At 44.4% G+C, this 27,440-nt stretch overlaps 1 protein-coding gene across 2 annotated transcripts in view; it reads right to left on the reverse strand.

The window, feature by feature from the left end:
• The window catches only part of LOC121449555 (sine oculis binding protein homolog), a 167,961-nt gene that overhangs the window by 93,122 nt on the left and 47,399 nt on the right, over window positions 1-27,440 (reverse strand). For both annotated transcript variants that reach the window (XM_041654069.1, XM_041654068.1), the window contains exon 4: window positions 25,160-25,311. In XM_041654069.1, coding sequence (XP_041510003.1) covers window positions 25,160-25,311 — 152 coding nt within the window. The remainder of the gene's footprint in view (window positions 1-25,159; window positions 25,312-27,440) is intronic.

A 27,440-nucleotide genomic window follows, 5' to 3' on the forward strand; every position in this document is an offset into this window, starting at 1 on the left:
TGTTGTCCTGTAGGAGAGTACCCAGGAAATTCCCCAATCTCTTCTGGATCAGTCCCATCTGAACCTTGGGTCTCTACACTGGAGACAAGGAGATGGCTGTGGGAGGCCACATGGAATGAGCATAGTCAGCTAAGGCTCTGGAAACACTGACTTCTAAACACAGCTTGGCAAGGTGAATGTAAAGAATAAACAATCAGACTATAGATAAAACAAATAACAAAACCTTAAATGGTACTTAGATAGTGTGTAGCATTACTTCACTAGCTGAAAAGATGCTTTTGAACTATTTCGTACTTTTTCTGGACTACACCTGACATACACTGAGGCATCGGACAGCCCCTCCCCTATCGCTGCTCCTCCCAAAGGGATCATAAATCAATTCTCTGCAATGCATCAAGTACAGTCCTTTCAAAGAGAGGAAGAAGCTGACTTGTACAGCACAGAGTGTGCACGAAGATCCCTACTTCAGATTCCAAGAGTCAGGGCTCGCTGGGGGCGGGAGAGTACGAACTCCATGCGGGTGGGATGAAGAGCAAATAACCAGTCCAGTGTGTCACCCAAATGTCATTCACACACTCTGAAACAAGAGATTTCCTCTGACAGTGTCACTGAATGGCTGAGACCCACAAGCCTGGGAGACCGACAAGTTAGTCTGTAAAGGTTTTCTGTGAGCAGTGACTCCACGATGAAGTCACGTGGACGTGCGAGGAACCAAGGATGCAGAGGTTACGTCTGGTTACCTCCATGGAGGGGGATGCACACATTTTAGTTGTCAGTCTTCCTGGGCTATCACTTTTCTATATTTCACCCACGTTTCTATTGATTTCCTAAAGGAAAGTAAATCTTTTTTTTTTTTTTTTTTTTTTTTTTGAGCCTGGTCCATTGACATCCTTTGTACTAAAGGGTTTGTATAAAGAGAAGAAGAAAAACGTGATGATCAGCTCGTGCAGGCTTTGCTTCTGGGGCCTCCACATCCTCTGTGTGGATCCCCAGTTTAAAACCGGTCCGGAAGGCAGTTCCTAAAGTGTTCACAGGTAGCTTCCTTTTCCTTTCTTTAAGCCTTTCACTAATCTAATTTGGTAAACAAATTAACATTCCTTTCAATGCCTCTTATTTCAAAACACCAGACCGAGTTCATTCAGCTCCCCGTTTAATTTGAACCTAGTTTAATCATTCATTCAATGAATATTTATCCTTAAACGAATTCAATTCATTCATTCAATGAATATTTATCAAACATCTTCTACATGCTAGCTGCGGCGTTCAACACTGGGGATAAAGCAGCGAGCCAAACAGACAAAACGGCTGCGTTCGTGGGGCTTTTATGATAATAGGCAACACAGACAATAGAAAATAAATACACATAAAAATACATGATAGCCAGTAAAATCGTGTGCTATGGAAACAAAAGCGGTTGTGTGTCCAGGGCAATGGAGGCTGCTGATCTAAGAGCTATTTATTGAATACAATCAGATGTTGCTTCATTTTCCTTTCTTTTTTCCCTTCGCCCCGGCTGCTCATTTTTACTATCGCTAGGGGGACTTTTGATTTTTTTTTTCCTTATCTCCCTAGAGTGCTGTGAATTAGCATGCTAAGACTAACACACTAGCCATGGCCTTCCACAGTTTTACTTATTAATTCCATTTCATTTATTAATTTATTGTGCCAGTCTCACTCTCCGAAGGATTTATGTGAAGGCTATGAGGCAGCCGCAGAGGCCGCCCACCCCTTGGCTACTAAAGAACTCCAGCTTTATGAAAATACAGGCACGGACTCATTTCCAAAGTAATTCCTTTTCACTCATCTCAAGTTGATTTCTTTGACAATCCGAGTGGGTCAGTAAGTGCCCAGCACCAAGATTTGCCCGGAAGATCAAACAAAAGGGATGAAAAAAATCAATATTGGCAGCGGCTGTTTCCTAAAACCACAGACTTCGCACAAGTCAACCTGGTCATTTTCTTTTTCAGCGCTCCAGCCTGGGAAGTCAGAACTGATCCTCTAAGTCAACGTCCTGAGTCTAAAATGCTTAAGTTTTACATTCCTGTCTCTATGCAACATGTCGACAGAAATGGGACAGTCGAGGCAGAAAGAGTGGAGACATACGTCATAAATTATGAGAGCCACCCTTTGCTGTCCCTCCTTGGTGAAATGGGATGAGGCAGGACAACAGAAGACGCTAAAGGGTAGTTTGAAGTTTATGACAGGTCACGTGACCAATGCTCTCATCATAGATAGCCCGCCCCTCAGAGGGTTTCTCCATTGCTAGAGTTCAGAATGCCGGCAGCAATGGGCAATGCCTTAACTTGATGTGAAAGTCAATTCATGACTAAGCAGTGTCTCCTACACAAAATGTGACCAAATACAGTGAAATCTATTTCAAAACCATTTCAGCACAACTGTGTGAATCTCAGCATCCACACACTAAAGTACTTTGAAACAATTTCCTGAATGCTTGGCTTTTTCTGACCAAGCCTTGTATGCAGCTAAAAGGAGTATATATTAATTTGTGCTTCATTTTGCCTCTCTCAAAAGAGTAATATTAACCATTTTCAAATGGTTGTGTTCCATAATTTTAATAGTCAGAGAAAAAGCAATACCCCTATATAATAGAAATAAAATTTTGCTTACATAAAATGTACAGTTTACAGAATCACTAATATTTGATGTTTTATATATATATGTGTGTTGTTGAAATCACTTTGTTTTGAAATTACTTCTCCCAGAGGTCTTCATTAATTATATTTTTGCACATAAAATTCTCAGTGTCCATTCTTCTGTTGACATCAAAAGAAAAAACTCTAAAGCAGGAAACATATTTATTTTCAATACCCTAGTTTTAGCTCTGCTTTTCATTGATATCTATTTCATTCATAAAAAGACACTTGTGCTAGCCAAGTAACTGTACCACATGTACACAGAATATGTACAGAATAAAAGTAATGGTCAATATTAGAGAGGGCAGATGAAGTTGAAGTGTAGAGTTATCTAAATGCCTTATAAATGATAAAACGTGGCTCAAATACATATTCTTATGATTAATGCTACTGATGGCAGGATATCAATTAATTTCCTTGGAAGTTTATCATCTAATATGTTGACCACAGCTCTTCGCATGTCCACATGGCTCTCTTTTACCAGTCCCCTGATTTCCAGAATTGCCATATGGACACATCTGTCTTGAGGTCTGACCAGGCTCTCTCACCCAGGGAGAAAGTTCAGAGTAGCCCAATGTTTACAGCTTCCAAAAGAGCTGTGCAAGCTGACTGCTTACATGAGAGACACTCCTTCTTCATGTATGGTTCTCCTGTCTCACGTGCAAGCTGACTGCTTACATGACAGACACTCCTTCTTCATGTATGGTTCTCCTGTTTCACGTGCAAGGTGACTGCTTACATGACAGACACTCCTTCTTCATGTATGGTTCTCCTGTTTCAACTGCTTACATGCCAGCCACCTCTTCTTCCTGTATGGTTCTCCAATCTCAGAGGGAAGGCTGACAGACAAGGCTGTACTTCCTTTTGATAGGCACAAATTAAAACAATAGAGCTATCTAATTAATTCATTCCAGTTTACCAGGCCAGATCTCTAGCTAGCTAGCTATTTGGAAGCCAAACCATTAACTCTTTCAATACCTTCACATTGCATCTGGGCACTTGGCCCTTGGATGTGATTGAGGAGAGGTCTCTAGCAAGTATCTGAGTTGACAGAAGTTGTCGCTGCTGTGAATGAAGTGAGATCCCAGGTAAGCATGGGGGGGGGGGTGTGCAGAAGGATGGCCCTTTGATACCAGATAGCCTTTGCTACATAGAGAGTTGAGGGGCCATGGTTAGGTCATTGAGCGCATCAAGGATAAAGATCTGATTTACTGGGTTTGCTTCAGAGTATGTGTTTCTGCCTTTAACAAACAATAAGTCACTGAATGGGATCATTACATTCCATGCTTGACTTAAGACAATCTCCTAGCCAGGCTGCCAGTACCTAATGTAAATCCCTATTACTTTAACAAGGAGAGCAATGGTCTGGTTTTTGCGACTTGCCACAGGATGCTCAGGTCAAGTGTAAATGTGTGTTACAGAGCACTCCCTGGCATGTACTGTGAATATCCTCGTTAAGAGCCTCCAAAAGTCTTCAACTGTGCAGTTGAAAACAATAAATAAAAAATAAAATGCTTGCAAGTCCTCTTCCCCCTAGCACAACAAATTCTAGTGTTTATTAAACCTGGCATTTTGTGAATTTGATACTGCCTGGTTTGTAGAGAAGAAATATCCTGCAAAACAACCTAGCAGAGTTCTTTAGACAAGAAAAGCAAACCAGGAGAACCCCTGTCCATGGTGAGAGGGCAGGAGATTCTAGGATTTGGCAGCACAACAATATTGCTAACCAATTGCAGCTTGGTGTGGGTCATGCGCTATCTGTAGCAGAAAGAGGCAAGATGGCAGATGCCCTGGGTTATTTTAATTAATTTAATCATGTGACTAATTGGTCTCTGCTGGGTTTCTGTGGTAACTGCTTCCTAAGTGCTGATGGGCAATTGTGTTAAATGTAGCTTGGAATCCGCACATAGGGCGCAGAGCCTCAGAGAGCTCCCGAGGAGAAGCTGTGCAGCTGCTCTAGGAAGGTGCCCTGCTGGGCCTCTGATTGTCTGAGCTCGGAGTATGTACAGCTGCATCGTCCTCTGTCTTTCTGGAAGAGCCCTGCTGGCCCTACCTATGGGGGCAAGAACTCACCACAGACACACGAAAATGATCTGTGGTCAAAGAACCCCCAGATTCTGTAAGGATTCGGGAATCTGATACAGAAAAAAAAAATCTCTTCTAGAAGGCTACTGGCTCGGAAAGGAGAGAAGGGAAAGGCAGGGCTCTGTTCTGTGAATAGCTTGCAGCCCAGCAGCTATCATGCGTTATTCATAGCTGCCCAAGTGATACTAATAAGCCCTCCTTTGAAGCGCCTTGCGGATTTATCTTATTTTTCCCGTTCTCTTACAATGCCATCTCCTTCTTGTCCCCGAGAAGGTGCGTGGGAGAACGGGTAGGCGGATGGCCGGTTTTAGAGCACAATCCACTCCAGACAGATGGAAGGAAAATGACTTCCAAATTCTCTCATGAAGTGGGATATGTTTGTGTTTGCGCAATGCATTCTAGCACCTGTGCAGAGAAAAAAAAATGTAATCACAGATTTCCCTCAGAAGGAGATTTAAAGAGGAAAAAAAAATCAAACCACGCCGCGAACAGTGACACAAAGATGTCGCCATACTTGAACAAGCTTTTCCATCTGCAGCTCAGTCAGGCTCGCAGAGAAGAGCCTCTCCCCTGCCCACCCCAGCCCATGCTGAATAACATTCCCTACACTCAGGAGAAACCGCTTCCTGCGATGGTTCCCGTGTCTGCTGGGACGGCAGCCGGTGGTGCTCTTTCCAGAGAAAGGAAGAGGAGCAGCAGGACAGGGAGCCTTTTTCCCTGGCAGATGCCTCAGAGCTCCCCACAGTAGCCATTCTGTATCCCATGTGTTCCAGACTCCCCACAGAGGCAGCCCTGGCGGGCCCCACCCCCACCTCCCCTCACCAACTCTCCCAGACATGGGGACATGTCCTGGTAAATTAAGTCAAATTGACTCCAACTACAGATTTCACTTTAGAGATGAACACTTAATGGGCAGACAGTTTAAATTCCTTTCAGAGGTGGCAGAGTCCTGTTCAATGGTACAATACATTGGACAGGACACGGGGTAGCAAGATTTACTCAACCAAACCTCTCACTCCAGGCCTAGGAACGTCCTGCTTCCATTATATCCCAGTAATACAAACGGAGCAATGTCTGCAAACCATCAGCAGCTCTGTCACTTTAAGATCACCCATCTCAAAAGGCGTGGGCCAGTTCTGAGTAGTGAGAAAACTGCTGGGAAGGAGTGGCACTTGATTCTGATGGCCTGCTCCAGGAGGGCACATCACACTCAGCGTGGAGGCTGTTCCTCCCAATCTCGCAAGGCTTATAACTGGCTGACCGCTCTAAACTCTGCCTAGTGAGGCTAAGCACCACCCTCACCTGGCCATGCTGTCCTCTTGTGCTGATAGATGCACCGTGTGCCTCTACCTGTTCTAAACCTTAATTCCAGGCCTTGGGCCACACAGGTCAGAAAATCTCCCATTATCTGTGGTTTAAACCAGGAGACTTGGCTTCTATAAAAGCAGATTGGGAACTGAGTTCTCCTACACCGGGTAACTCTAAAGATTCTATGGCCTGGATTCAGAGGTCTAAGAATGGGCGTTAGAACCTTGATTCCTGTAAATCAATCAGCTTCTCTGGGCATGCCTACCCCTCCAGGGTGGGTCCAAAGGAGAACTTCCTGCAGATTATCAAAGACCCTGATTCAAATAAAGGGTGAGAACTTTCTCTTCGGACCGCTGTCCATTTGGGCTTATGGGCCACTCCACTCTACCTCACCTGCAATGAGGCTTTCAAAGTCAAGTTATTTTAGTGGGGAAGCCTTTGCTACCATTGACTCTTCAACCACTTTTGAGGGAGGGTTGAAACAGGTCTTGCTCTATAGTCCAGGCTAGCCTCAAATTCAGTCTTTCCACCTTGATTTACCTGAGTGCTATGATTATAGATACACACTACCACACCCAGCTCTTCGTCTGCCTGCTTTAAAGTAGAGTCTATCACTCCTCCATAGCCAAGGTGTTCTCCCCGCATCCCCAGTGTTGGCCAGTCCTTATGAAAAATGAGCCTCAGGCCGCAGCTAACAGCACAGCTCGATGACACAGACCTAGGTACCATCTCTTTTGTGCAATGAGGAAGACCAGGCCAATATGGTGACGATGTCTCTCTCAACTTAGCTCACTGACCCCAGAGCCCAAAGCTCGGAGTCACCGTGAGAAGCTGTTTAGGAGGCTGCCCCCCTCACTATCCGTTCTTCTTCCAAGTGTATGGCTTTCTTACCCTTGCTGTTTCCCCACCGGACACTCCTGCCCCTTCTTACTTCATTCTCACCTAAAAAAGAACTTGACACAACTCATTCTAAATCTGTGCCTTCCCTTTCACGATCGGATCGATGCGCCCACTACTCCCAATTCTCCAGCAAGACAAATGCACACTTCAAAAAAAAAAAGGCAATCAGTGGAGTGGTCATTGGCCATTTAAAGGATAAATACGATTCCATTAAGACAGTCTCCAGTTTAGACCAATTCGTAACACCTCCGTCTAACCTAGAGAGGCTGCCATCGGAATTGAGTAGGATCCAAGGGTGAGAACTTGAAGATATTCCTAACCTTCTGGAATTATGATATTTCATATAAATAAGTCTCCTAGTATTTTCAATAGGTTCTCAACCCACTAGTTAGTCACAGCCAACAGTTTTTGAAGGGAGGAACAAAGCAGAAAATATCACAGCACATCACATAAAAATTAAGCACAGTCTCACTGAACTTGTTTTTTTTTTAATTTTAATAACTGTGTCCTAGGCTTTGTGTGTATATTCTATAGTCCAAATATTTCTTATCTTTTAGCACTTCTGAAACAATAATGCATCTTAGAATTCTTGTTTGCCATGACGCATTTTCTCATTCTTGTTTTAGCCAGATTGCGGCTGTGACAGTACTGTAAGAAAAGCTTCTGTTGACACGGCCTGGTAAATCAAGGACACGCCAGCATGTTGGCGGCTAAGTCTATGAAATGAGCTGTGGACGTGTCCACGCACCACAGAAGCAAGCACAAAGTAAAGTGATTTCTTACGACTGGCTCATGGTCCAAACAAGGTTGAATATCAACATAACACAACACTGTCCAAAGCTCCCATGTCTAGCTCCTAACCCCTCAAGAAGACGGTTCTATTGCCCTGTAGGCAAGAGTGACTACAGCCTGTCCATCACTGCTCCTCCTCTCCCTCCAGCCCCCTATCAGAGCTGATGGTGTCTCTCTGCCCCTCACTGGGTGACACCTTCAAGTCACCTACTTCTTGGGACTACAGCATTCTCCCCTGCAACTACAAGAAGCTGGGCAGGATCCTACCACGACTTCCCATTTGGACAGCTCTGGACTAGTGAGGTAAGAGACTGTCAAAAAATGTGTTAGCCTCTCCGTTGGGACAGCCATGGGCCATGTCCACTAATGTCATTCTTCTCGTTTTCCTTTAGCCCCTGAAGGTGACTTTCTCATGAAGCCACCAGTATCATTTTAAGCCATGTTGTATTGTTTCAAGTATTCCTATACAGCCTGCTATGTCTTGAGATGTTAAAACACATTGCAGGAATATAAGGGTTATATATATTCGCTGTACAATGTGGGGCATGTGTGGACCTCATAACTGACTCAAATCTTTTTTTTTTTTGAGACTTGCCATCCTTAGCTTTGTTCTTCTCACCCCATTTTCTGAATTTACACTTGGGCCTTCCCATTGGCATTGTGTATCCCTGCAGAGGGTCTGGCTCTGAACTGGGAAAGTCGACCATGGTCCCTGGTTCCAAACCCACATCTCTTCTGGCATGTCTCACATCCTAGCACTTGTTTGCTTATGGGTGTCTTCTAGTTAACTGTGGGGTCCTTGGAGATGGGGATCTCTCTTATTTATCTTTGTATCCTTAGCCGCGGAACGACACCTGGCATGCTGTGGATCATCAAGACTGCTTGATGAATAAATGAGTCAGTATATAAATGCGGGTAGGGCATGAGATCAGCATCTACATGAGCACAGAGGCTCACACGCTCAGATGTTCTTTAGACAGAAACTATCATACAGATTTCTGGGCTTCACATCCCCAGCGCTGGGATGCGTCCCAGACTCTGAGGCCCTCACTAAGTGGCTGATTTGGGCATTAATAAGATGTTAATGTGTCTACGAAGATGCTTCCTGGCACTCTCCAGCCTTCCCTCCCCAACCATCCCAATACACCTGTCCAAGCCAAGAGAGTAGATCAAGCTGCCCGGCCCTGACATCAGCTTCCTCCATCCTCTCCGAGTGCACTGCCTGGGGTAAGGCCCATGTCTCCATGAATCCTCTCTCTACACAGCTGGTTTCCAGCAACACAGCCATGATAATCACTCTCCAGGCCCCTCGTATCCCCAGAGAGGTCGGGTTATAGGGACTATCTGTAATAATCACTTTGACAGAGGCCTCATCTCCCTATGTTCATAAGGAGAAAGAAATTGAGGTCTGCATCACTTTTATTAGCCCCTGGTCAAACATTCAGTTACATATGTAGCCATGGGAATGTCAAACATCTTGCCTCAAACTGAATTACACGGATATAAAGAATTAAATTTCACTGGTATTTACTGTGCACTAGATCGCCGTGTGGGAAGTGTGAAGAAAGGGAGCGAAGATGCTCGAACAGGAGGGACTTCTGCTAATGGAGGATGGAATTAGAAACTTAGGCTCCATCCCCATTCATCCCAGTAACTTTCATTTTAGTCTCTCATCAGAATTAATGTAGACACCCTAAATGAAACACTTAAGGCGGCTAAACATTTTGTCCAACTCTTTCTAAATTCCCAATTAATTCTGGTTGTCTGAATTTAGACTTCAATAAATCCAAATGATTTCTATGAGCTCCACCTGGCATGTGCCGCCTCCTAATTATCTCGTTGGGTTTTAATTCATTCTTGTGTGTTGGCACATATGCGTGGATGTATGAGCACATGTGTGCCCATCCATGTGGAGACCAGAGACCGACACCGGGAGTTCCCGTCAGTCACCGTCCCATCCTCTTTATGGAGACAGGGTTTCTCAGTGAACCTGGAGCTCACTGAGTCCACTAGATTGACTGGCCAGTGAACCCCAAGGAACCTCCTGCTCTGGCTTCCCAGAACTGGGACTTTTGGATGAGTGCCTCCGTGTCTAGCTTTTGCGAGGGTTTTATGATCAAACTCGCCCCCATTGTATGGCTAATGACTGAACAGTCTTCCCAGCCCCTTTAATTATTTTTAAGTCAAGTTTGCACTGAAACTTGGGAGGCTTATTTTTTTTTAACTATTATTAAATAATCCAGGATTTAAAAAAAAAAACCCTGAATTACGCCACCAGTGCAAGGGTCCCTCTGGTGCCAACAAGCCAGAAGATTGGGTGTTCTTTTTTACTATACTCACTTGAAGTAAGGCTTGGTGTTGTGTTGGGTTTACCTAAGTGGCATCTACTGCCTTCACGTTTGATTCATAGTCCCCACTCTCAACACTCTCTTTCAAAGGCACTGAGTAAACCAAAGGCAAATGCTGTCAAAATAAACCATGGACATGGGACGCACACCGCTTTCTCTCTCTTCTGCTCTCCCGGAAGTGATACTGCCTCTTCCTGAGGCCCGCATGGCCCTTCACTGTACAGAATGACATTGCTAAAGTTTAGACCACCGTGTCTCCAAAGACCCATGTGCTAAAGGCTTAAACCCAGAGTGGAACTACTGGGAAGTGGTATATTCTCTAGGGTGTTAGAAGTGTTTGGGTCACTGGTGGCCATGCCCCTGCAGGGTGCTGTGGGACCCTTGTCCTTTCCTTTCTCTTTTGCTGCCCGGCCAGGAGACCGGCATTTTTGCTCCACTGTGCCCTCCCTCTAAGTTGCTCCTCATCACCAGTCCTGAAATAAACAGGGCCACCCAAACCAAGCCAAACCAAGCCTCATTGTAAACTGGTTGTCTCAGATATTTGTGGTCGTGATGGAAAGCTAGCTAACACAAAGAGGGGAATGTCCCAACCCAACTCACCAGCTTGAATCCCGAAGCATGACACCAAAACACCCCAGTGCAAGAACAGAAGCAGCTCGCCAGAGCTCTCCATGGTCATTAGCAACCTGCTTGCGTTTCCACGGCTGCCTCCGCGGATTAATATATGCACCGCGCACTGAACCATCTGCCTCAGAATTTGACCCAGACTTCCACGGAAGTGCCAACGGCAAAGGTTACCCCTGAGTGTCACGAGGCAGGGTACATTAGAGTAGAGTAGCCTTTTCATCAATGCCTTTGTCCTCAGCCCCGCAAGTGTGCAGGCCTTTGTCTCCTGTGTGTGTATAACCTGGAATTTAATGAAGATGTATTTAATGCTCTCTGTCAACTCTTTCAAAGTTCAGCATTAGCCCCTCATAAAATCAGGTTAGGAAGAATGGCCGACATGTTTCCTGGGAAAGTGGGTCAGAGCTCAGTTATTGCCATGCACTTTGGCATACTTTTATCCATTTTCGAGAACCGAGCCTTAATAGAGTCAAGCATATAAAAGACTCCTTTCTTTCTAAGAAGATACCACAGTGAGCCCCTAGTGTCCCGGACCAAGTGTCCCTCTCAGGACACTGAACAAATGCAACAGCGAAAACTTTTATTGGCTTTGAGGGGCGACCAAGGGAGGCATGCATAACCTGCAGTTTTCAAATCAGAGCAACATCCAGGAAGTTAGCAAAGTCCTCTCCTTGATTCCTAGTTCCAAATAAGCAGCCTTCGTATTAAGTAGCACAGCTCCTGATGCACACCCTTGGGATCGAAGCTGCCAATCCACCTGTACCCCCCGAGGAATATCACCCAGGTTCTTAATCCAAGTCAAGCCTCTCTTCCTCATCTCCTGTTCTTTATTTTCCTCGAGGGACCCTGTCAAGGGAGTCAGCAAACTCCATGTGAATCAGGTGAATCACTGAAAGGCCAGACAACCTTGCTTTTGGTCAGGTTATATTTTGCCAGATTTATGTTGAAGACTAATTCAAGACATAAGTACCATCCGTTTGTCTGTTTACGTATTTCCTCCAGAAGGCTCCTTGAAAGGTGACCCCGAACCCTCCGTACTGTCCCACTGAGCCCCACCATCTAACTTTTCTCAAAATGTGAAGGAGTCCCAGTCATGACTCTCCAAATTCGTCACACAGTTTCTCTGTGTGTGGTGAGCAGGCTCATACATACGTAAGGGAATAGCGCTGAGAACCGTGTCCCTCAGCACAATCGTGGGTGCTCGCTGGGTCCTGCCAACAACTCTTCTGTCCATCAGAGATTTGGTCCCTCTGCCTTCTGGCACCTCAGTCAGTTTCTTGAATTCACTGATGATATCAGAAGATTCAAATGACCATGTAGGTTGTACCCACCCTTTATGAAATCTGTTCTACATCAAAAACTGACGCAGGACGGGAGCCACACCCGGCTTTGTACCATGTCCCTTCCGCTCGCTGCTCATTACCATACAGCCCAGCTCCTGATAGCCAGTGCCCACGATGGCGCTGAGAGTCCCCGTATCCGCTTGCCCTCTCCATTTCCCATTGGTCTTTAACACATCTTCCGAGTTCCCGAGACAGATTTTTCACTCTTCTGAAGGCTGCCTTTTTAGCACTAATAAAACTTTCATACTTGTCTGCTTAATCGCGCCAGCTTTACTGTCCCCTTTTTACTTTTTTTGTTTTTGGCTCAGAGGTATACGAACCATCTGTGCCTCTAAAACAGTTTGCTTAAATAGCCTCCAGGCAGATTTTATGGTTTTTAAGTTTTTTCCTTTAACCTTCAGCCTGCTGTTAGCCATTTTCATCACAGTTTTAAAAGCAGCCTCTTTTGGAAATGACTGTCACTCTGCGGGACTTGCAGGCACTCCTGGAACTGGAGACAGGGCTGCCATCTCCAGCTGAACTGCAGGCCCCCTCGCAGCTCCCAGCCACCTGAGGCAGCTGCAGGTGTGGGCAGCCTCGGTGAGGGCCAGCTCCTCCATCTGGCGTCCCGAACGGCAAAGCAGACATCTCTCATTAGGAATATTCATGTGCACATCACCCAGTCAGGAACCGGGAAGGCAACATCTGAACTGCTTACCTGCCCGTTTGTCACTACAGAATTACCATCGTGATCCCAGGCACTAAAATTAGATGGCAGGCACAAACAAAGCACACAAAGAGAGGAGGGAGAATCCGTGTCTTCCCGCCAGACTACCGTGCCACAAAAATCACCCTCCGTCACTGTGGCAGGAGACATGCTATGCTCTTTGATCACTGTTGTCCAGTCTGGGGAGCTGAGTGTCAATCAGCACTGCTCTGTCTTAGGACTCATTACCAAACTTCCTATCTGCCCTTGCCTTAATGGTCACATGGCTATGAAGTCCTCTCCCTGGATACGCCATAACTCTGTCTCTTCTCCCAGCCCAGTCTGCTGGCAGGGGTGACTGAACACGTGCCCTCTTTGTGGATCTTTCCATCAAAACCCACACGTGTCAAGCAGCAAACATCAGGCTCCAAACGCCGCCGTCCCTCACCCGTACCAGTGCGCTTTGCACCGATCCTTGGTTTTCATTGTTGCTTTTCTGACATAGTTGATCATTTAAACCCTTGCAGTTATCATTGCTCTTACTATCGCTTTACAAAGTGCCCCTGCCTTTGGGCATTATGAGCTGTCTATATCCTCTATGAAATGAATAAGCTTATTGACATTTGGCTAATACTACAAAACATGAAGCTAAATGAAAAGGCAGGGGAGGCAAGGTCAGCAGGTGAGCAGTGACCCGCAAGAGTTGATAGAATGAATAAAATAGAATAAAATCACAAAAAAAGTGGATACAGGAGTTAAAGTTTGAAGAACATTTTATTTGCTAGATTTTTTATGTGAGTCTGTATGCATACATGTATATGCAATGTGTACATGTGTGCATGTTCACATGTGCATGGATGTGCACATGTGAGCATACATATTTGCACACAGAAGTCAGAGGAGAATATTATATGTCCTTCTTCAGGTGCTGCCCTCATTTTTATTGTTAAGACAGCATCTCTCGCTGGCCTAGGCGACGCTGGCTGAAGAATTGCATGCAGAGGTAGAAATCTGCTGTTTGCTCAGCACGGTAGCTTCTTCCTTCCACTCTCTCTTCCCTCTTCAGATTCCACGACCAGCACATCTTCTGCACGGAACTTCCATACTTCCTGATTGGCCACATTCCCACTAGCAGCTCTCATGGCACGGTGCCCACACTATCCTAGACCTTGTCACAGTGAACTTTGCATCTGTGTTATCATTTAACCAAATGCCTACAATCCTCGGGAGGGCAGGAACCAAGTTTTCGTTGGCCACGGGAAGCACAAGAACCATGGCAGTAGCTAACTCACGGTGGCGGCTTGGCAAATGTTTGGTGGAAGATGTGGAGATGGATGTTGTAAAGGTTGCAGCTTTCAAAGCCTTTCCTTTTGAGCCACCTGAACATGGTGCCTCCAGGGTCGAGGGCATCACTTTTTTGAAACACTTCCCTTCTGTTTAGCAGATAAGACTTATAGCTACAGGGAAAGTAACTTCAGTGTGTGAGGTGGTGAGCTGTTGAAAACACAGCTCACCCCATCCACGTCTAGGCCAGAACATCTGCGTTTGCAGATAGCACCAGGCCAGACTAACCCAGGCCATTCACAATAATGAAAATGCACATGTACAGGTTCTGTTTGAACTGTACCTTCATTACTCTCCAGGAATAGAGATAAGCAACAACTAAGCACGGAGAATTTTGGTCTGTATAATCCCATGTTCTAACATCTAAAAAAGGCAAAGAGAGTTAACTCTTTAACCCTGGTATACTACAGCATTCTAAAAACCAGATTACACAAACAGCTAGTCCAGGGGTAGAAGTGGTTATTCATCTAAGCCACCTGAGTGCGAACGACATCTTAAGCTTGTAATCCACATTAAGATTCCACATTACATCAAGCAGACAATTCTAGACAGACAGCGCATTACATATATCCAAGAAATCAACCTCATGAAATAACTCGAGATCACTGCTCTCTCTCTCTGGGTATGTGCAGCCCCTACCCTGAGCCTGGGTCCACTCTCTCTCTTCCCAGGCTGTCATTGTCACAGTTACCCCTCTCCATAAGCCTTTGGAGCTTAGGGCGAGACAAACACAAAATCAACAGAAGAGAAAAGCTCAGATTTTCTCCATCTAACTAGAGAATGCTATGGCCCTCACCAGAGCCCCTCATTCAAGGATAAGCCAGTGACGTAGGTGTGGACAGCGAGGGTGGAAAGTCACGACAGAGCCGTTCATTCTGCTGGATATGACAACAAGGAAATGTGCAGCCCTCGTGCTGCTAGTAGCCGCGCCATGATGTCTAAGCACTTGCCTTGGGATACAACCAACACTGCATGAGTGTTGCCATGCAAAGCTAAAACAGTGGGGCCGTGGAAGACCACTAGACTGCTGGGTGAGGCTACCCCAGAGTAGGAACCAATTCAAGAGCGTTGTATTACACTATATTATTTAAACCAGTCCTAGCTAGGCCTGACATGCTCTAAAAGTAGTTACCTAAGTGCACTATTTTTTGCATGACATAAACTTCAAGTAATCTTTGTACCCAAAGATGATCCTGCAAAGTCACGGCTTCCTTTCGTTGCTTTGCTTCCAGAGGCAGCGTCTGAGAAGCCTGCGGGTGCTGTGCTGTGGGTACTTGCCCTGCCATCCTCTGAGGCTGGGGGTGGACCCATCTACACTCTAGCCAGCAGGGCCCATCCTTGTTCCTTTCTCCGCATCAGCTCCTCCTCCGAAGGAGAAACACCACTGAATGGGTTTGACTTTAGCTACTGGGAAATGTTTCATAATTACTAATGAATAATTCAGCAAATACGGTTATTTTTAGTTTTCTATTACCAGGCACACCCAACTTTGATGGGAATTCTGTTGCCTTTCTCACTTTCCAAATCCCGTTTGTATGCAGGATCTTTAAATGAATCATTGCCTTAATGGAAGTTCAATCAGCCACGACTATCGGATCGTTTCACTACCTGCACAACAACTTCTGGGGGTTGCATTGCACTTAGAATGGGACCCAAACGACCTCCTCTGTAGCTCCATGCTCTGGCCCTTGGCCATCCACATCATCCATCCCCAGACACCCCACCCTTCCTGGGCTGTTCAAAACCGCCAAGCCTGTTTCTGCCTTACAACCTCTGTTTTCCTCCTCCTATTCCCTTCTGGCACCTTCTGCTTCAAGCCCATCATACAACCAGCTTTGTCACTGCCTTCTGTTCCACACACCACCTCCTCCAAGGTGACGTCAGTCATCACAAGATGCAAAGCACCCATCACTGTTCATCTCCTCACTCCACCCTTTTCATAACATTTATCACTGCTGGAAGTTACATTTATACATCTATCCACCCCACTGGGATATACCTTCTTCTGAGCATTTAAGGCACAAGGCTTTTCTTTGATTCTCACATATAATTTTATTTCTTCTTCTTCTTCTTTTTTTTTTCTTTTTTTTTTGAATCAGGATCTCCTGTAGCTCAGGCTGTCCTGGAGCTCACTGCGTTGTCAAGGTTGACTTTCATCACTGTTCCTCCTGTCCCCACTTCCCACATGCTGAGATCACAGGCATGAGCCATCGTATCTGGATTTTAACCTTAGTTTGTTGTTGTTGTTGTTTTGTTTTGTTTTTTGGGGTTTTTTTTGGTGTTTGTTTGTTTTTTTAAACAAGCCTGGCTGTCCTGGAACCCACTCTGCAGACCAGGTTGGCCTCAAACTCACAGAAATCCGTGCACCCCCACTGCCCTGCTTAATTTTTTGTAAACAATGATTAGATGAATAAGTAACAAATCTTAAGAGTGCTTTTTTTCCCTAGACTAAAACAAATGAGAACAAGAAGGAGGCATTCACCTTCCACCAGCAAATCCCCCCTGTGCCTCACATCACGATTCACATCACATTGTGGCAATTTCAGCAGCACACACTCCTACAGACGTGGTGCCGGGCCATTGGATTCTGACAACAAAGCCACGTGCACAATCACACCTTTTCTTCATCTACACTACAAATAATCCTATCAAGGCACATTACAAGGTAACGTATCTTCTACTAGATCTGTACAGAAATCACCACTTTATCATGAATGTCGGTCAGATTTTAGAGGTCATAAATATCTCAAAATTCCTATTACACACTGAGTCTCCAAAACACACTCAGTGGGGAGGGTGTGGCTTTTAACGCTAGAAAGCTAGTCAAGAAATTCAGATGTTAAAAGAGACAATTTAAAAATAAATTTAAAAGAAAATTCAAATTTATATGATTAAAACTACATGTAAAATATTTCATTTATATCATAAATTCTTTTGCTGTAGAAAAATAATCATTTCAAAGTCAAGGCAGGTTTTTTTTTCCACAATCAAAAGTGGTTAAAGACATTTCAACATATTTATGAATGATTTCTCCTACATGCCTCTACGGCCTTCTCATAAATCACTATAATGTTTCCAAAGTACATTTGGAAGTAAAAAATTTACATCTACTAACTACATTTCCTCTATCTGGAGATGAATTAAGCAGAAAATACATTAATATCTGAATTTATAGTAGAGTAGTTAACCCTTAACCACAGCAAACTAACGAGGAATATTTTACCACGGAAGGATTAATCAGGGCTCTCTAACCTTATGCAATTTGACATTTTAGGGACTTAATCATGAGTGGATTTCATTCCCCTATTTACATTTCATTTGCAGGATAACTTACAAAGACACTGCACGCTCAAATAAACGCAATTCTTGAGCTTAATTGCATCATTTAAAAAAAGGTTATTTTAAATAATATTACACAGCTTAAAACCAGTCCTCACTACCAGGATCGTCTCATCTCTCGGCTAAATTCAGCAATCCAACAGAGAACAAGTCAGGCACAGTGGCGTACCCTTGTAACAGCAGTTACAAACGTGACCAAAGAAACAGGGCCACAAGTCCAAGGCCTACCTGGTCTACGCAGTGAGTTCAAGGCCAGCTTGGGCAACTTTATGAGATCCTTTCACAAAGTAAAAATTGTAAAATCTGGTATATGCTTACCTAACACATGCAGCTCCTAGTATCAGGGACAAAACAGGAAGACAAAAAACAGAACAAAAACCCACGTGAGCAAGTATCAGCACTGACTTGATAAATCTCAGCCTGAATCGGAGCAACGAGACAAATACTGGACTCTGACTTCCATCCCCAGACACTGATCATCGTGTGTCACTTATCAGGATGCTCAGTACACTACAGCTGAATCCAGGCAGTTTCTATGGCTTCATTAAACCATCGGTCAGCCTTCTCAGGTATGTAGCAGTGTACAGCCCTGCCTACAATAGATGTTTGCAAACCTCCCAAGGTAGTCCATTACCACACATTAGACTCCACTGTATACACAGTCACTCTAAGAGTGGACTGTAACATGAGGAATTTCTACTTAATCTGATATGCAGGGGCAGAAATTAATGGTTCTCTGAAGCAAGATTTTTCTTTATTCCATCCCAATGATAATATGAGCAGAAAGCCAGGAACCCATGGACCAAAGATTGATGCATAATCTGCCTAGTTTTTACTTTTACTTAGGTACTCAAAGCTACCCAGAGGTATTGAAATGAAGAGAACTAAAAATAACCACAGGCACACCCAAAGCTTGGGATCTCGTGTACATGACATTGAGTATACTAGATTTTAGAACCAGACGCTGCAAATGTCTAGGGAAAAAAACAAAAAAGCAAAACCTCTGGACTCATTCTACTACCTTAAAATATCTCCACCCAAGCCCCAGGCCTCTTTAGCATTTATGTAGATATTCAACCTTTATAGCCAAGCATGAATTAACAGTGTGACATCAATCCCAGGAAGATGCCTGACCACTTCCTCTTGGTGTCTCTGGCTAACTCACACAGGATGCCTAAACTTTCCCCCTCCTCTCTTCACCCCTAGGTCTCATGGTGCCTTCCTTTGGCAGTCAGGCGGAGAGGGGAACCCCGATCCTGAATGCAGGTTGTGAGGAGGGAGGCCATCAAAATGACTCCTCAGATAATGTGTGCGACGCTCGTTCTTCAAACAAATCCGAACCCCATTAGTAACAAGACAAGGAACGTGGCCATGCAAGTGACTGGATCAATAAGGAGAATGGATGCGCCAGATAAACAGACCCTGCCCTGGCTGCCTATTTTCTGAACTGCCCACTGCCCAAACAGACAGACTCCGAGCTCCAAATGTGCACATTCATCACCGCGCAGGAGCAGGCCCTGGGACACAATGTGGCTGATGCAACCTGACACTGTGGTTAATGTTAAAGCGGAGTGGGCTCTTAGATGGATTGGATAATTACCGGCAGCTCAGATGAGAAAAACTTGATTTAAGGGACTAGCATTAGCCATCACCGGAAGGGTTAGCCAGAGATTTACCGCGTCTGGAGCTTAACATCCCAGCGTACGTGGCAACAGCCCTACTACGTGCGTACTGATCAACAGGAAACTAGAGTCAGACTTAGGGAAAATCCCCACTCCGCTTTCCATTCATTGAGAAAACTGAGTCTTGAAGATATTTAGGGTCATGATCACCTCCTCACTTTAATTTAAAATACTTGATAGTACTCAGAAGTCGGTATTCATTCTGGATAACAGGCTAGAATTTTTTTTTTTGATTTTTTTTCGAGACAGGGTTTCTCCAGGCTAGAATTTTTTGTTTCCCCTCTCAATCTCCGAAACTGTAGCCCGTTAAAAACAGAAGTGTTTGCTACGTCCTTCTTTTTAGTACAAACTCACTTGTCCAAACGGATTTTGAAAAAAAAATGGGGGGAAGGAGGGGGTTTCAAGGGTTCTGGTAAATCAGAACACTCGAGCCTATACCCTAGATTTCAAGTGGCATTCCGAGGGTACTGTGTCCCACCTGCCTGCAGAATGTCTGCTCTGGATCCCCTTCTGGTTTTCTAAGGAAGCCTGCGTCCTAAGCTTTAAACCCACCCTCACCTCATTCCACCTGCCAGAGCTGCCCTGCTCTTCCCACTGACAGTGTGCTTCCGGGGACCAGCATGGCCCCTCCTCTGCTGTTGCTCCCAGAGGCTCCCGTTTATAGCAGCTCACTAATATTCCACTCCATATTTCAAAATAGGAGAGGACAGGAAAACAATTGGGGTTGTTGCTCTTTTCCCAGAGTTTTCAGAGGACACCCCTGTTTGCTGTGTCTAAAGGGAGCCCACAGCCTCCGGAGTCTACTAAGGAAAGGCCTGTGGAGAGGACCGCCCTATGTGTTAAGCAGTAGGCAGGTTTACAGCCTTTGACTCAAGAGATTGAAGAACCAAGGTCATCCTCCTGCAGGCCAAGTGCAGACAATTTGATCTTGCAAGCTTCCCTAGGCCAGATAAAAGCCAGGGAATCTGCAGAACAACCCTAGGCTCCTGGCCTCATTTACTTTCAAGCCAATGTCCAAGCACCAAGAAAAATCAAGTGGTTGACCTGAGCTTCAGGCATTCAGAGGACATGAATTGTAAGTAATTTCTTAACGTCCTTCTCAAATCTTTGTGAATGATAGCCATTTTATAAATTAAATTTTTCAGGTGTTTAAAGGGAAAAAAATTGGACAGGCTAATCGGTAGATTAGCATAGCAATTGTTACACATTTCGTCTACACTACTGGGTTCTATAATTAAGTCTGAAACCAAGAACTCTTTTGTGTATGCTCAGGTTTAATTTTAAACAAGCAAAAAATAAAAACAAACCCAAACACCATGTGTATAAATAAAATCTAGCTACAAATAACACAATGATGATGCTATTTCCTGATGGGTCCCTCCAAAAGAGACCTCCAATAAAAGACTGGAGGCATAAAGGGGTATGGGATGAAAATAAAATAAAAGCTTATTGCACAATACCCCCATAGAGTGTCTGTTTTCATGGCAGTTGGCAAGGAACTGCAATGACATTATTTGCAAACATGTCCATCTCTAGCATCCATGATCTCTGCTATATGTCTCTATGGTCCACTGGGAGCATCAGCATATCCGGAAAAAGAATCTGTCTGTTCCTGTCTCGATTCATGGAAAGTAAAATGAAGAACCAAAACTTCGGTGCTCTTAGGAGTTTGTGTTTATTAAATTTCCATTGCCATTCAGAACACTACAAACTTGAGGTTTGAACAAGGAAAGAAAACAGTCATCTATGGCTTACATTGGCCGCTTTTCTTCAGTTTTGATTTCCTGATTTATTTCTAGATACTAGCTTAGACAACAGGATATTTATTTCCCATGAAAAAGAAAAGAATATTAAATAAATTCTAAATGGAAAAGACTACTATTTGCAGTCTTGTTACTTTTCTTTTTTAGAAAGATAATAAAAAGAATATTTTAAGCACTCTGCTATTTACAAAGCAAAACTGATTGAACTCAGGCTGGAGAGTTGGCTCGGTGGTTGAGAGCACTGGCTGTTCTTCCAGAGAACAGGTTCAATTCCCAGCATGCACATGGCAGCTCACAACTGTCTGTAACTCCAAATCCGAGACAGATACGTGCAAGCAAAACACCCATACACACACAACAAACATAAAACAAACTAAGAGTAAAATCAAAAAAGGTCAAACTCAATGTTTCTGCATCGCTTGCAAAAACAGTAAGGATGCTTTGCGACCTCCCAATTTTTTGCGAATCTTCAGGATAAAAATGTTCTCATATCCTGTTGCACTGTGGCCTCAAAAAGTGGATTGGAAAAGAGTGAGTTATCAGCCCTCTAAAAAGTTGTCCCTGTTTTGAACCTCATGAAAGAGGAGGCAGAAAAGGTGTAAGGGCCTGAAGGAATGGAGGACACAGGGAGAACGAGACCCTCAAATCAACAGAGCAAAGCTCATACGAACTCCCAGAGACGGCAGCAGATATACAGGCTTACAGGGTCTGTACTAGGTCCTCTGCATATGTAGTACAGCATTGAGGTTAGTATTTCTATGGAATTCCTCAGTGTATGAACAAATGGGTCTCTGATTCTTGTGCCTTTGGGGGGAGGAGGCTCTTTTCCTTCTGTTCGGCTGCCTTGTCCAACTTCAGTGTGATAGGTTTTGTTTTATCTTATTATATTTTATTTTGTTATGTTAAGTTGTTGTCTCTCAGAAGCCTGTCTTTTCTAATGAGAGACCAAAAGGCAGTGGACCTGGATGGGAAGGGAAGGGGGAAGGAACTGGAAGGAGCAGAGGGAGAGGAAACTGTAATCAGGATACACTGTATAAAAAAAAAAAATCTATTTTTAATGGGGGGGGGGTTGTCCCTGTCACAAATAATGGGACTGATGTGCCCTCGTTCACCCAATGCCCGTAGTCTACATAACCCTCCCACACTGGTTTAAATGCCTTTGCGTCAGCAGTGGAACCTTGTAGAAATTGGGGTTTTATAAGATACCTGATGAATAACACCACATACATCTCAGAGCCAACATCCTGCAATGTGTAAACTTGTAGCTGCTTGAACTCCTTAAGAGAATACAGCTGTGACTCACGGGCCTCTCAAAGACTGTTAGTAGGAGCAGCTTGCAAACTGCACGCTTGCAGCAACCCAAATAACTTCTACATGAATATTGAAGTTCAATTTCAAATACACCATAACAGGTTAACTCGGCTTCCCCCTACCTCACCTGACTTTAAAGGACCAAGCTTTATGAGAGGTGAGTGTGACGTGTTTTTTTCCCCCCACTGACTGAGTCCCAAAGAAAACGAAAGACTGGAGAAGCAAATGAAATTTAAAGAGCTCATTTTCATGGGCCTTCATTTTGAGTGAGTGTTGGGCTATTTTTATCCTTTCTTTCTTATTTTTTTTAAGCAGCAACAACGCCATGCTGCCTGTATATGCAAGCATTTGTGACGAGGCACGCGCAGGGACCCACGGCACAGCTGTCCAATTTACATTCACAAATGCAGGTGTTGCTCAGACACAAAGCAGGGGTCGGCTGAATACCGGTCCTAATTACCTACCTTGTCTATGAGAGTTTTCCTTTGTAAAGTTATGCATGCAATTTGGGTTCAACTTGGAAGCCATTTTTAGATCCCAGCATGCTATCCAGCAAGAAATGGGCTGTCATTATAAAGCATAATTTACAGCGTAGTTAATTTTACATTTTTAAAAATTTTACATTAATTTTACATTTAAATGTCTACTCTACACCTAAGACAAAATTCTGTATTCTAATCTGTATATTCACTATTTACTGTTTTCCATCTCCTTCTCGGTATTTAGAAACACTGTTGTTATGTAGAAATGGGAAGGATTTCTTCCTCTTTCTAAGATGATGTCACAATCCTGACGATGAAGACTAAGGACTTTATTAGATGATACAAGAAGAGATATAGCTATCTATCTGCCACCGTCTGCAGTGGGGAGCACACTGAGGCTTATAACAGCAGTTCTTAGAGATGGCCGGATGCAGGGCTGGGATCTAATATGAGCCATTAGGAAACCTAATCCCTAAATGAAATGACCACAAAATCCTACCAGCTAACAGCAGTGCAGCAGCTGGACATGTTTATAGTAATACAATAGGATACTGTTTCAGAGGTAACACTCGGGGACAAAAGAACCCAGCAGGTAAGGCAGCACGCTTATTTCTCTGTTTGGAAAAGCTGAACAGGCAGAGGTTTGGGATATACAAACAGGAAAGAAGACAGGTAATGTGTGCACTAAGGGGCCAGAGAGACCAGCAGGCAAAGGCACTGACCAAGTCAAACCACAGCAAGCTGCTGGGCACCCATCCCAGTAGCTTCTCATAGCAGGCCTCCCTTCAGCAATGATTTTGCCTTCTATAAATTCCCAATACTAAATCTTACCCTGGTTCCCATTATTCATCTTTCAAATATGTATGCTATGGAAGCTTACATTCAGTTTGATCTTAAACTTTTATCATGATATTTTACGAGCATATATGTATACACCTATATGAATATGTATGTATATATACATATGTGTGTAAGCATATTTGTATACACACACACATATACTGTATAACATAGGACTCTAGACTGCTTTTCCAATGGCTTCAGATGCCTTTCTTCAAAGGCTTACTACAAAGTAGTGTAGCTTACTTTACAAAGTCTAACTGTGTCACCAGGGTTGTGACAAATGCATCTTGCTTGGCCTTATTCTCCAGAAGCAGTCCATCAAGATTCAGATCCTTAGTCCCTCAGAATTCTAGAATGACAAGAAGCCCTGTCCTATAGCCATATTCTGGGGAGGAATGCGAAATATTTTGTTGTGGTGAGTAGGGCTTTAAAGAAAAGAAATCACTGGGCACACTCCCGGGGTTAATCTAGTGCTCAGCATTCAGAAAGGGAGCCTGGGCTCCTGGAGCTCACTCTAATCCCCACCCCAGGGAAAGTGAACCCCACTCCTGACCATTCCCAAAGACATCTGACAATTTCCTTACTTGCCTCCTAGTTCTAATGAAGCTCATGAGCCTAATTCTTACAGACTGCTACGAACATTCCAACTGGCTGAACTCTGCAACCTAATTCTTCGGGCATTATGTTTCTTGGGCAGAATGGATGTGACTCAGAATGCAGGCGATTGCATGCTGCAGTGGTGCTTGCAGTGCAGTGAGCCGCACTTAGCATTCAAGATCGCAAAAGTTAGACTTTGAAAAGGCAGGTTCCTGCTGCAAGAACGGACAGGTTTTTATCTTGTATCACAGAAAGGGAAATGCAAGTGCTTAGCAAAATGTGTGCGGGTTTGTGAATTGCAGAAGTTTTACAGATCAATGAGAAATAATCAAGGCCTAGAAACTGACTTCGGTACTCGGTGGCCAAAGACTTTTCCAGTTCTTTAGGGTTGGGATGTGAGTGTGCAGATGTGTACATGTGCTTGTTAAGACATCATACAGTCTGTTTCTCATCAAGAGTGGCTGATATATTATAAAAGGCCATTTTCGGACCTAAACTGTCCTTTTAAACAAAGCCAAGTGGGAACTGTAACTACGGCTCTTCCTGTGTTTATACACCACACTCTCAGACATGAGCTGTTCATCTCTGGCCCTCTTGTCAAGCTCAATCAACTTTAACACAGTGTGTCAAGGGAGGTTTGACAGTTTTTGTCTTGACTAGACTCTGTGAACCAGGTTTTGGAAAAGCAGCAGCTATATCCCCACTGTGTGGGTATACTAAAGCCTCTACAGCTAGCGTCTCACTCTCCTGAGAAACTTCTGTCATTTTTTTCTCTGGTGGGCTCTGGACTGTGCCCTCTTACTAAGCCACCTCTGGTTAGGACAGTGGCTGGGATTTCAGTGTCTTCCTAGGATTCCACTCACCCTCTCAGAACTCAAACACCAAGCCACAAGAAACTGATAGACAAGTTGGGGTTTCTTATTACAAAAAGTTAAGCATGACAGGAAGAAACAGACAAAACAAAATCAAAACACGCAAAGGGGAGGGCCACAGTGTGTCCAGCTAGGGCTAGGAGGCGCATGCGCACGAGGTGGCCAGCGGCCTCACTAAGATGCTTACCTTGTTTCTTTTGAAGTAGGCTCTCCGGCAGGCGGCAAAGCACTTCTCGCTGCAGAAGCTTTTCACCTCACTTCCCATACTCAGGGAATAGCGCTTGATTCCCACTTTCTGGCACCAGGCACACATTATTTGTACATTTGACACATCATCTTCTATAATAAAAGTATAAGAAAAACGTTCATATCAGAAGCAAACATCCGTTCGTATTTAGACACACCCTGACCCTGACAGAGCTCCCAGGGTCGACTTGCAATTTCCGAACCTCACCATTTTCTGATAGAACAGTATGGCCAGTCTTATGGGGTGGAGCGGTAGGTACATTTGTTTGTTTCTCTCCTCAGGGGTATGTGGATGCTGATGTTTCCACAAGGCATTTTACTTAGAAACCAGAGCAACGAGACTACAAAGCTGCAAGAGTTCCAGGACTTCTTAGCCTCCTCTCAAAATGCCTAGTCAATAGCCACAGTGAAAAACAAAGAGGCGTGTAAAATAAACAGCCCGTTTATTCAAAGGGCCTGCGGAAAGTCTTCAACACGGGCACTGGGTGGGGCGCTCTGTGCCATGGGAACCTGAGTGTGCTACGCAATGCCCTCGTGTGAACGTTGACAGTCGGGGGCCAGCAGCCCTAGGCATGTTCTCATCACAGGTAAGTGAACTGTGCTGTTGTTTCCTATTGCAGAATGATCCCCAAGTCAGCTGTCTCATCAAAAAGGGAGAAGTTGTAAATGGCCAGATCCTGGCAATGGGCAGTGGGAAGACCTGGCTTCCTGCGCATTCTCCTACAGTGAGCCTTCAGGCACTGGGGACCTCAGGGAAACACCAGCCTGATTTAGCATTTGATGTGGTTTCTGGGCCTTTGAAGAAGGGATGGTAATGAGGGTATGAGAGCATTCTTAGCCAGACTGGAGTTGGGGTGTCCTCTCAGCTCCTGGACGACCCCTCAACCATGTCAACAGGTGCTCAGATGGGTTCTAGATGGTATGCCAATATTTTTAATATTTAAAACACTATATTGCATGTCCTTTATGTGAGAAGGAAAAACTTAGCCAGCACAAGCTACCATGACTGTCACGTCCATTATTGCTTAAGACAGATGGGCGGTTAAAGCGAGCAAAGAGAATGAATTAAATTAAATTAAATATACTGGGTAAAGCACAGTGCAGACAGGGAGAAACTACAGTAGGGTGGAGTCGGTGACACTCAAATGCCTGAAACTTGGGAATATCGGTCTCTTTTAGGGAAATAAAGATAATATTAGAAATAGTTTAAAATATTTTCTGGCTGCTTTTTAGGAGCTTTCACTATATTTTGAATAGAACACTTCATCCTTTCATTTGATTCTGTGTGTGTGTCTGTGTCTGTGTGCATGTCTGAGTGTCTGTGTGAATGTTTGAGTGTGTGTGCATGTCTGAGTGTCTGAGTATGTGTGCATGTCTGAGTGTGTGTGTGCATGTCTGAGTGTGTGTGTGCATGTCTGAGTGTGTGTGTGCATGTCTGAGTGTGTGTGTGCATGTCTGAGTGTCTGTGTGAATGTCTGAGTGTGTGTGCATGTCTGAGTGTCTGAGTATGTGTGCATGTCTGAGTGTGTGTGTGCATGTCTGAGTGTGTGTGTGCATGTCTGAGTGTGTGTGTGCATGTCTGAGTGTGTGTGTGCATGTCTGAGTGTGTGTGTGCATGTCTGAGTGTCTGTGTGCATGTCTGAGTGTGTGTGTGCATGTCTGAGTGTCTGTGTGCATGTCTGAGTGTCTGTGTGCATGTCTGAGTGTTAGTTTGCATGTTATATATATATGTGTGTGTGTCTGTGTGCATGTCTAAGCATGTGTGTGTATGTATGCATGTCTGAATGTGTCTGGGTGTGCATGTATGGGTGTCTTGTGTATTTGTGTGTCTGACTATGTATGTGTCTGTATGTATAGTATATGTGCATGTACGTGTATGTGTGTGTGTTGCATGTGTCTGTGGACATGTGTGTGCATGCGTGTGTCTGTAGGCATGTGTGTGTGTCTGTGGGCATGTGTGTGCATGCGTGTGTGTCTGTAGGCATGTGTGTGTGTCTGTGGGCATGTGTGTGTGTGTGTGTGTGTCTGTGGGCATGTGTGTCTGTCTGTCTGTCTGTCTTTGTGTGTGTCTGTGGGCATGTGTATGTGTGTGTGTCTGTGGGTGCGTGTGTGTGGGCGTGTGTAGCTCTAGTCGCCACTCTTCGCAGCAATCCTTCTTTACAGATCTGTTTTGTTCTAAGCCAGACTCATGATTCAGACATGAATGGGAATCACAAACTACC

The sequence above is a fragment of the Microtus oregoni genome, unplaced genomic scaffold (genome assembly GCF_018167655.1).
Source record: "Microtus oregoni isolate MIOR12 unplaced genomic scaffold, Mior012 000006F_ref0000085, whole genome shotgun sequence".
Classification (NCBI taxonomy): domain Eukaryota; kingdom Metazoa; phylum Chordata; class Mammalia; order Rodentia; family Cricetidae; genus Microtus; species Microtus oregoni.